The 11,344-nt window shown below is 51.0% G+C and overlaps 1 protein-coding gene and 1 pseudogene across 1 annotated transcript; both read left to right on the top strand.

The window, feature by feature from the left end:
- The first annotated feature begins 8,538 nt into the window (after nucleotides 1-8,538).
- On the top strand, nucleotides 8,539-10,108 carry LOC120687830 (annotated as a pseudogene).
- Nucleotides 10,109-10,782: 674 nt separating this feature from the next.
- Nucleotides 10,783-11,343, top strand: LOC120692102 (histone H4). The gene has a single exon (XM_039975331.1). It carries the CDS (start codon nucleotides 10,854-10,856, stop codon nucleotides 11,163-11,165), a length of 312 nt encoding a protein of 103 aa, XP_039831265.1. The 5' UTR covers nucleotides 10,783-10,853; the 3' UTR covers nucleotides 11,166-11,343.
- Nucleotide 11,344: the final 1 nt, after the last annotated feature.

Here is an 11,344-nt window from a genome sequence, read left to right as displayed (position 1 = left end):
TAGTCGTGATGCTGAGCAGCGACATGCCAGCCTTGACCCACGTGGGGGAGTTGTGGCGTGCCGCGCGACGCCGCTCCGCCCGTGCCTGTCGCGAACGTTGGCCCGAGCGCCTGTTGCGCCGGGCTGGTGAAGTCGGGGTGACGGGGTTGCGTCCGGGCGAGAGGAGCTGCATGAGGTAACCGTTGCCGGTTGCCCTGAACTCGAGACTCCCGAACGAGATCACGCGTCCCGCTGGGAACGGATCCAAAACACTCATAGGGTATGGGTTGGATCTGCCCGCCATCCCTGAAGATCAAAAGGGAAAAAGAGAGAAAAAAGTCACATAGCCTCCCCTACCGGGCGCGCCAACTGTCGGTGTCCCGACCTGGGGGCCTGGATCCCAACTAGTAAATGCTGTGTGTTTCCTCGTCCCAGATGATGATGCAAGAGGCAATCACAGTAACGCACGATTTATCCTGGTTCCGGTCGCGGGGCCGTACGTCCAGCAAAGGGGGTGTGCGAGGGCACTGTATTATCTTGCACCCGGAGTGCTTGTAGTAGGGGATACAAGCGAGGCGAGAGAGGGAGGGAAGCTCCCAAGTCTCTGCTAGGAGTGAAGTCGGTTGAGATGAGTGCTCGGTAGTCCCTGAACATCCTCTTGGAGAGAGAAGCCAGAAAACCAGAGCCGAGCCCGCTACCAAAAAACCCCCGGCTAAATGGAGCCCACCTCCTCCTTTTATAGTCACAAGGAGGGGCGGTGCACATGAGTGGGGCATGGAAGTCGTCGTTTTCCCCTGAATCGCGGGGGGTACAGTGGTTGGACACTATAGGAAGTACACTGTGGGAAGGCGGCGCGCGTCGCTGTCGTCCTGGATTTCGTCCTTGGTTCTGCGAGGATCGCGCCGGTCGTCCTGCAGTGTCCCTGTAGGCGGCGCGCGTCGCCGATGTGTGGTCTTCCATATACGGCGCGGTGGCGTTCGGTGGGCCCTGCGGACTAGAGTCTCGCATGCACCAGCGGCAGCGGGGTGCGTGGCGGCCCCGGGCCCCCCGGTCGGAGTGCGGGCGTGCACACTAGGAGGTCCGGGGGACGCGCGGCGGTCCCAGACTCCACAAGAGGGGAGATCCGGGACTCCGCTTGTGCGTGCTGAGTGCCCCTCTTGGAAGGACACGTGACATCGCCGTACCCCTTCCCCAGTGGGAGGTGAGTCCGGATGGTCGGTGTCGGCAGAATAGTAACGGGAGCAGTGCCGGACCCGTCTTGTCCCGCGTCGCATGTCCCACAGTGCTGCCACCGCCTCTGGGATGGCGGAGCGGTGACCGAAGTCAGCGGATGGGACCCCGGTCACATCCACTGTGGGAGTGGTGGCCTGACGCCGCATGTCCTTTGAGCCGTGGCAGAGTGGCCGGCTTTCAATGCCTTCGTACGGCGAGCGGTTGGGCGGCGGGGCCGTTTGTCCCTTGTGCTGAGAGACGGCCTCGAGCGAGGCGGAGAATGAGTCACCGCTCGAGGGTAGATCCGCTACCCCCGAGCGAGGCGGAGGTGCGTTGCGTGATCGAGGGTCCCGAAGGGAGCCCTCGAGCGAGGCGGAGAATGAGTCACCGCTCGAGGGTAGATCCGCTACCCTCGAGCGAGGCGGAGATTGTTCAGCGGGCCCGAGAGGGACCCTCGAGCGAGGCGGAGATCGTTCCGCGGGTTCGAGGCGGATGTGAATGGGCCGCGTGCTGGGCTTTATTGAGTCCTTTTCTTTCTTTCAGATTGGAAGGAGGCCGTGGGCCTATTAGAAAGGAGATCAATCCAACACACTGCAGACGGTAAAAATTCCAGATTTTTCCATATGCCATGCAATGAAGTCTTCTGCTTCTCTAGCAGGGATTTTGATTTTTTCAATTTCCTCAACATCCGCCGGGTTGAAAGTCAAGAGCAACTTGTCTCGATCCTAGTATCGACCATCTATATCCAGCAGCTCCGACACCCATCGCATTTGCATCTACCCCTACGGGTGGTTACTCTCAATGATCTTTCTCTTGGGATCCACGGGTCTCGCCAAATGCGAATTTGAGATCCGTTACCCACTCTCCAAATGATGCCTTGCTTGAGCAGTTCAAGTCCATGCATCACACCGTGCCATGATGATGATGCATTTGAACAGAAAGCTGTATCAACCAGGCTACCCCTTGGAAAGTATTTCACCTTCAGTAACCTAGCGCAGAGGCTCTCCGGGTACTGGATCAGCCTCCAAGCCTGGCGTGCTAACATTGCTTGGTTGAAAGGACGCAGGTCCTTGAAACCCATCCCACCGCAGCATTTTTTCAACACCAGTTCCTCCCAAGCAATCCATGCTTTCTTTTTCCATTCTCCACTCCCCACCAAAACTCACGGATAATACTTGTCAGATCATCACATAATCCCATGGGCAGCTTGAAAACACTCATACTATATGCCGGTAGAGCTTGAGCTACTGCTTTGATCAGAACCTCCTTGGCTGCAGCAAACATATTTTTATCGGTGTAGTCCTTCAAGCGTTTGCTCAATCGTTCTTTCAGGTGCTGGAAGCGAGCACCCTTCATTCTTCCTATAGGTGTTGGTAGGCCCAAATATTTTGCATCAAAAACTGCATTCTCCACCTGCAGGATGCCCTTCACTTGATCGATCATTACTGAAGGATTTTACTCATTGAACATTATTGCACATTTGGTGGGATTAATCTGCTGGCCCGTACATCTTTCATAGGTCAACAGCACATCCTTTATCTCTTCAGCTTGCTCCCGCACAGCCTTGAAAAATAGGAGCGTATCATCAGCAAAGAGAAGATGTGACACACCCGACGCATTCCTTCAGATTTTTAGTTCCTGAAGAAAACATGTGCGGACTTTGCTGTTGATCAAGGTAGATAAACCATCAGCCACAAACAGAAATAGATAAGGCGAAAGGGGATCACCTTGCCGTAGACCTCGAGTAGGTGTGAATGGTGCTGTCATAACACCATTGAAACGAACTGTGTAGCGGACCGAGGTGACGCACGTCATGACCCGGTCCACCCATATACTCTGAAAGCCCAGTTTCAGCAGCACGCTGCGAAGAAAGCACCACTCGGCTCTGTCATACGCCTTGGAGAGATCCAACTTGTACCCACAAAAACTACTTCGCTCATCTGCATTAGAGTTAATAGCATGAATACATTCAATGGCAATGAGAGCATTGTCTGTAATCATACGTCCAGGAATAAAAGCGCTTTGGTTGGGGGAGATTAGATCCTGCAAAGGAGGTCGTAAGCGATTAACAATGCATTTTGACACCACTTTATAGATGCCATTGCATAAGCTTATGGGCCTAAAATCCTTGAGGTGTTCTGGATGTGGTAGTTTTGGAATTAGAACAATGCATGTGTCATTTACTCCCGGAGGCATATCCGGTAACAAAAAATTCTTTTACCGCTTTGATGACATCCTCTTTCAGTATACTCCAATTACGCTGAAAGAAACGGGATGGTAGCCCATCCGGGCCTGGAGCTTTAAGTGGACCAATTTGGAACAGGGCCGTTCCTATCTCCTCATCGATGTACTCATTACAGAGCGCAGTGCGCAGCATTTGCTTGACTCGTGACAATTGGGTCAAGCAGATCAACAATTTCCTGCGGGTCAACATTCTCATTCGATGTGAATAAATTCTCAAAATAATGAACAACCATACCTTGCATAGCTTGCTGGTCAGTACATCAGTTCCCGTCCTCTTGCATTAGCTTATTTATGTTATTCTTACGAGCTCTCCATCTGGCCTTCCGATGAAAATATTTTGTGTTACGATCACCTTCTTTTAGCCAGGTAATTCTTGATCTCTGAAGCCACATCATCTCCTCACGATATAACAGTTCATCAAACTCCCGCTTCTTAGATAGAATGGTTTCTCGATTGGCAACTGGGTCATCACGCTCCAGTGATTCAAGATCATTCCGTAGTTTTTCCAACTGCCTAGTGACATGGCCAAATTTCTCTCTACTCCATGTACGGAGATCCTTTGTAACATTCTATAAAGCAGCTGCTAGGGCTAGCTCCAAGATCACTACCCGGATTACGTTTCTTCCAAGCTGATTCAATGATCGTTCCTAGTTCCTCTTCCCTTTCCCACATAATTTCATATCTAAAAATAGGGGTGCGGGTAACCTGACCATCCAGGTAGGGAGCGAGCAGCAAGGCTTTGTGGTCAGATCGTGAAGACGTAAGATGCTGAATAGAAGCTCTTGGAAAGAAAGACAACCAATCAGAGTTGGCCACACACCGATTCAATCTAACACGAACATTACGACTCCCCCCTGGTTGTTGTTATAGGTCCAAGGAAGCCCTGAAAAACCCAAATCATGAAGATCACAGTGACGGAGAACTTCTCTAAAATCCATCATTTGACGCTCTGGGCGTGGGGTTTCCGAGAAGTGTTCATATTGCCACATGGCTTCATTAAAATCTCCCAAAACAAGCCATGGACTCGTCGCAAAAGTTCCCACATATCCCTTCTATTCTCGAGACGAGGTTCTCCATAGACGAAAGTTGCCCGCCAAGGGGCTTCATCAGGATTATCACAAACCAAGACCTTAATATAGCGCTCTCCCTGTGATAACAAGGAGACATTTATATGCTGATCCCAAAAAAGTACAAGACCACCACTTAGACCATCACTATCAACTGCTAAACAATTTTTTAAGCCTAACTTTCAACACAAATTCTTACTCCTATTGGCACTCATTCTGGTTTCAGATAGGAAAACAAGATTGGGGTGATGCAAGTTTACAAAGTTGCATAATTCCTGAACTGTCCGGGGGTCCCCGGCAGTTCCAAGCCAAAGTATTCATGGCTCCTGACGGGGCTCATCATGAGCTCCCGTCAGGGGTGTCGCATATGTGGAAGTATGCCTGTTGCGCTTCACAGGGGAAACATCATCCTTCAGTGCCGCCTTGTCCTCTGTAGCATCTGGCGCCCTAGTATTTTCCTTTCTCTGATTGTCTTTCTGATTGAGCCTGTTTTGTTCAAGTTCCTGGATGGATGCCGCAATGTTTGCATGCAGACCTTTCTTGTTGCATTTTGTTTTTCCAATGTCTTTTGCTGCACCTTTTGGTCCTATTCCGGACCTCTTATCTGGTGATGCACCAGACTTCAAATTCTTTGCCAAATTTAGCCTTTCAAGCATACTCAGGTGCTCCTTCTCCTGCAGTTCTATTTTCACACTCTCCGATGTGCCACTCGGATCCACAAAGAAATTCAGACCATAAACTTTGTCATCCTCAGCGGTAACTGGCTGGTCATTTAAATCAGGCAACTTAGCATCCACCGCCATATTTTTTACTCCATCAACCAATTCCTCTGGAACCTCCTCCTGAGAAGCAGCATGTTTGTCAAACGGCGGAATATGATCCGCCATGTCCTCCTTGAGGAATGTTGAGTACTTTATCCTGCTTGTGATGAGTGAATTATCAACCGTGCGGTGTGATCGTGCGCTTGGTCTTTGGATTGCAGGTACACGGGAGTCAAGTGTCGACGGAGAGCTGCCGGGCAGCAACTGTGGCATCCACTCCTGGATCGAGGGCGCAAGCGGCGACGGAAGGCGGGTTTCTTGGTTTGCGCCACAAAACCAAGGAGGCGGGCGGCGGTTGAAGACGCCAAGTCGTGGAGGCACGGGCGTCGACGACGTCTAGGGCCTCGCTGCGGGCGAGGAGGTGACGGGCGTCGGGCGGCGTCTAGGGCCGTCAGAAGGCCGAGGCGGGAACGGCGTTTAGGGCCACGGCGTGGAGGCGGGAATCTTCCCGCACGTGGAGTTTTAGCGGTTTTCACAAAACCGGCCACCTCACCAGGTTTCACGGACCCTTTAAAATCGCGAACCGGATCTTCATCGACATGACGGCATCGCTGAGAAGACTTCGATTCGAAGAAAGAACCTCGGCCGTCTGATGAGTCCATGTATCTTTTCCGGTTTTGCCCCTACGGGCCTTCTAGTTTATTTTCAGCTCTAGAGGTAGTTTAGTCTTTTGGGTAGAGAGTTGTTGGGGTTAAATACCCCCTCACTCCCTCTCTCTCTCCCTCTCTCTCTTTTTTCCCTTTGCCCCTTGCGCCTGGCCAGAACAGAACCACCTCCTCCTTTAGCCCGGCGCCCTCCTCCTCCTCCTCCTCTTTCTCTCTTCCTCCCTCTCCTCTCTAGGAAATAGAGGTATGGATTGTTAAGATTTTTGTACTGAGATTGATCGGGAAAGGATGCCCAATCTTTGTTGTGCCCTCCGGGGTTTTGAATTCGATTCAATCTTGTACGATTTGTGCTTTGTTTTGGATGAATTCGATTTTCCTTCGACGAATCTTGAGCACGAGATGACGAGTGGTTTTCTGATGATCAAGTGACTCTTTGTAGTGATTCTAATACATCTAACCTAGTGCTAATCCCCCTGGAATCACGAGTTCACTTGAATCGAAGTTCTTGTCGTTCTAAAGAAAACCCCCGTTTTTGCTCGGAGTTCTTCGATTCCTCCCAAACCATGGAGTGTTTCGTCGATTCCTTCCGTGGACATGTTCACAAGTCCTTTGTGATCATGCCTGCAAAATTTGAGCTCCTTTGGACTTGATTTGACCTTCGAATCATCGAAATTTCCAAAGGTCGCGGGCTGGAAAAACATTTCTGGACTCTGTGTTTCCTATCATCGGATGAACCGACGTTTTGAAGTTGTATGCGTCGGATCAACCGATGAGTAGGTTTTTCAGCTGCTAGGGTTTTGCTGTTTGGCCCGTTGCACCGGCGTATAGGCTTTTCTTAACGTCGGTTAAACCAGTGACCACTAAGTCATTTTGCAGTCCCTCTGAACAACTGCACCGGCGATTGGATTAGATTTTGTCGGATTATCCGGTGTGTGCTAACACCGGTTGAACCGACGCCGTGTCAATCTCCACGCCGGATCAACCGGTGCTCGTTTCTTTCTGCTGCCGGCTCTGCTTATCGGTTGAATCGACGATGTTCAAAACTGTGCGTCAGATCAACCGGTGAGTTATACCGTGCTGGTTCTTGTGCTGTTTTTCGGTGTTTGCTTCTGCGTTGAATCTTATTTGTTCCTAGGGCTTTCTTGTGTTGGTGTAGCTCCACCATAGCTACTCCACACTGTGCCTAGAACTCTAGGGTTGGGGGACTAAGCCGATCTTTCCGATTGCGATAAATTTTGATCGGCTCTCATTCACCCCCCTCTGGTCGCCTTTTCGGTCCCTCACTCCTCCCTGTTCCTTCTTTTTTCCATTCATGGCATCATTCGCCCTCCAACTATTAGTTGAGTTTGCAGCCGATAACATTCTCAATCGCTGATCACCGCTGAAATTTAAGGCGCGTTTAGCACCCTGAACATCTGCAGGTATGGTCGTGCTCTTACCCAGACCTTTTTTTTTTTTCTGTGGAGAGCATCGTAGAGCTTTCCCATAGCAGACGCCACCTGTCCCGTTCCCCTCATCTGGTTTTCTGTGGAGAGCATCGTAGAGCTTTCCCATAGCAGACGCCACCTGTCCCGTTCCCCTCATCTGGCATTCACGTTGCGAATGCCCTATCCTGTCGCATCCAAAGCAGAAGTGGGGGGCGTTCTCATATTTGACGAGAAACTCCAGTGTCCCTTGGCCTTTCACTTTCTGTTAAACAAAATGCATGAGAGATTTTGCCAAAGGGAAGTCAACCTTCACCTTTTTGTAATCCTGCACCGCATTGCCCACTTGCAGAACTTTCCCAATCTTAGAACCCAGCGCTTTTGCAAAACCCTCTGTCATCATGTTCACCGGTATATCATAAATTCTAACCCATAGGGCAATGGATTCAATCATTACCTCCGACAAGTGCTGAATACCATCGTATGGAACAAAAATCACTGCATCATCCTTATGTCTCCAGGGGCCTCCCTCAATGACACGCTTCCATAAATCTTCATCGAATTCAACCAAAAATCTATTCTCACCAAGCTCTCTTACAGGAATTGAAGTTTTCTTGCCCCAAATCGCACTTAATTCACTAAACATACCCCAAGTGGAATAGTTCTTACCAGAATAATATCTTGCTATGTATCGAAAATGACAATGCAAACATCACATATCAACCCAACAACTATTGCAATATTAATAATCAACTAAAACATCCACGGTAAACTTAACTTCTTCCTATAATATCATCATGTCTATCCAAAGGGGGGCGGATCCAAAATGGAGCTAGGGGGTTGGAGCCCTCCTACCAGTCTAATACCTATGGAGACCACCCCCAACCCCATCCCACCCCAAGCTCTCCCACCAAATTTTTGACATGAATAAGGAGAGGAAGACGAAAAGATAGAGAAGGAAGAAGAATGGACAAACCACTCTAATTTTCTAATATGCGTCCGCCACTGTGTCTAACATCTATCTTGATAAAAAAAATTCACTTGAATATCCCTTATCAAGGTAGGAGCACCTTTTCCACTGCAACATTAAATCCTACGAATTGTAATATAAAAAAAATTATATGAAAAAAAATTATCGCAACATCAACGTCCGATTTTTTTGGCATCGGACACCACAGTGGTTTCTTTTCTTTTCTTTTTTTTTTTGCCGCCGGACGCCCTGGCATTACCGGTCCACTCGTCATTGCTCAATCGTTCTTGGTCCAACAGAGAGAATACTCGCCACCGCCTCGTCTGATGCTCCTCCGCCCCCGCCTCGTCCGCGCTCCCCTCCGCCACGCCTCTGCCCGCGCGGCCTTCTCCGCCAGGCCCCTCGTTCCCCGCGGCAGCAACGCACATGCCAGCACCGACGCCGCCGCTTCAGATGCAATCGTTCGCCTCGAGGCCGACCTCGATCGCCTCCTCCCCGCCCTCTCGCACGGCCTCGTCGCCAGCACCCTCGGCGCGCTCACGGACCGTGGCGTGCCCGCGGAGCGCTTCTTCTCGTGGGTGTCCCTCCGCAGGGGCTTCTCCCCCAGCGCCCACGCACACAACCTGCTTGTCGACAACGCCGGGAAGCTGGCCGACTACCGGGCGATGTCACGCGCCCTCGCGCTCATCTCGCAGCGGAGGCTTTCTCTGACCGATCGGGCGTTCGCTTTCTTGGGGACGTCGGGGTCTTCGCGGAGCAGCAGCGTCGAGGATGCAGCGAGAGCGGTCCTTCGGGTTTTGGACGACGTCGGCGGGGCCTGCCGCGCGTCTGGCGTGTTCTCTCTTGTGAAGGCTCTGGCTTCCACCGGCGAGTTCGACGCTGCCGTGTCCGTGATTGAGGAGACGCAGAGGATGGCGCGCTACTACAACGTCCTCGTCGCGGCTAAGTGTAAGGCTGGGGACTTTGTTCGCGCCCGCGAGATGTTCGACGAAATGAGGACGTCGGGCTGCGACCCGGACGCCAACACCTGGAACTACCTCCTCGGCTGCCTGCTCAAGAACGGGAGGACCGCAGAAGCGTGCGGCCTTGTGGAGACAATGGAGAGGTCCAAACTTGGTGAAGTCCCAAACTCACTCACATACGAGATTCTCACGTACCACGCCTGCAAGGCTGGAAAGATGGATTCAGCAATGCGGGTTCTTGATCAGATGTTCTTGACAAATCTGACACCCAGGATCACCATACACTCTGCATTCATCAAGGGCTATTTCTACAGTGGGAGAATAGAAGATGCCCACAGATATGTCAATGACACGAGCATCAGGGACAGGCATTCTACGAATCGGAACTACAGCCGGCTTGCAAAGCTGCTTCGGAAGTCAGGGAGGACCATTGATGCAGGCAAAGTGCTATATGAGCTAATGGAGAAGGGCCTCAGGCCTGACCATTCTTCTTATGTTAAAGTGGGCAAAGATCTGCACACGATGGGGTGGCTTCTGAGTTGAAGTCGATGTTCGAAAGGTTCAGTTTGCAGGCAGATATTGGGCAATGATGTGTTTAACATCGGCTATTAAGTTGAGTGAAACTTGCCTGTACATAGAAGATTGATATCCTCCACACCTGCCACAAGGAAATATGCACCTCCAATGAACCATGAACACATGCTCAACATATTTGAGTGATCAATTTATTTTATTTAATTTAGGTAAGCAACCGAGTGTGAAACAATTGATGTCCTATATGGCTCTCGGCACTATGTTCTATATAACTGATTTTTGCGTTCATGATCAGGTTCATGGAAAAAAATAACTCATATGACTCTGATAGTGATCATACAAACAAGAAAAGTGTGAGCATGGGCCACTGCATCTGTTCTCGCGCTAGGGATGATGGTGTCGCACAGTTGCCGTTGCCGCAGATATTACACTTTAGAGTAAAACCCAGATGCAGCATGTGCATGTTCTTTGCATTGCATCGAATTTTAATGATTTGCAAGGAAAAAAACATTGTTACACTTTGAGTAGTTCTTCTCTTCTATGGCCTTTCTCAAGAAGTTTTTTTTTCTTTCGCATCAACAGAAAAGAATGGTCGTGCACTTGAAAATCAAAGGCCTTTTTCTTATTTTGATTTGAAAAACGAAAAACCAAAGGCCTGAAACTGCAACACAGCGATCTCCCTCCATTCTTCGGCAGTTCGGCCCACCAACGGAAGCTCACTCCTGGCGAAACAGCAACGCCACGTCACCGATCCGCCATCACTCACACAAACCAATCAAACACGCACGACGACCTCCCGCGGATCGGCCTCCATCCCCGCCACGTCACCGATCTTCCCATTCCGCTCCCACGCAAAGCCATCCGTCCACCGCCGATCCAACGCACGAAACTCCACTTGCCGCGGATCTCAACATCTCCACCAAACGCCCCCCTCCCGCCGCTATAAATCAGCCCCGCACCCGCTCCCCTTCCTCACCAACGAATCCCCCCAACCCTCCACATCACCACCGAGCTCTCGATTTCAATCTCACCACCATGTCGGGCCGCGGCAAGGGAGGCAAGGGGCTGGGCAAGGGCGGCGCGAAGCGGCACCGCAAGGTCCTCCGCGACAACATCCAGGGCATCACCAAGCCGGCGATCCGGAGGTTGGCCCGCAGGGGCGGCGTGAAGCGCATCTCCGGGCTGATCTACGAGGAGACGCGCGGCGTGCTCAAGATCTTCCTCGAGAACGTGATCCGCGACGCCGTCACCTACACGGAGCACGCCCGCCGCAAGACCGTCACCGCCATGGACGTCGTGTACGCGCTCAAGCGCCAGGGCCGCACCCTCTACGGCTTCGGCGGCTGAGATCTGCCTTGGGTCCCAGGCTGGTCGATGGTGTTAGGGTTAGCAATGGTGTTTGGCGTTCGTTCCATCAGATGTCTGAAGGTGTATCCTTGTCTGTTTTGTGCAAAGCAGTAATATGTTCTTTGATGGGAAATGGAATCCGAAGCTTATGAATGAAATCCATCAGTGTTACTTTTCTT

Source organism: Panicum virgatum, chromosome 9N (genome assembly GCF_016808335.1).
Source record: "Panicum virgatum strain AP13 chromosome 9N, P.virgatum_v5, whole genome shotgun sequence".
Classification (NCBI taxonomy): Eukaryota; Viridiplantae; Streptophyta; class Magnoliopsida; order Poales; family Poaceae; genus Panicum; species Panicum virgatum.
The sequence above is the reverse complement of the archived record's forward strand: the minus strand, read 5'-3'. Positions and strand labels throughout refer to the sequence as shown.

Coding starts and splice junctions, on each gene's coding strand:
- LOC120692102 (XM_039975331.1), top strand. CDS start 10,854: ATGTCGGGCCGCGGCAAGGGAGGCAAGGGGCTGGGCAAGGGCGGCGCG.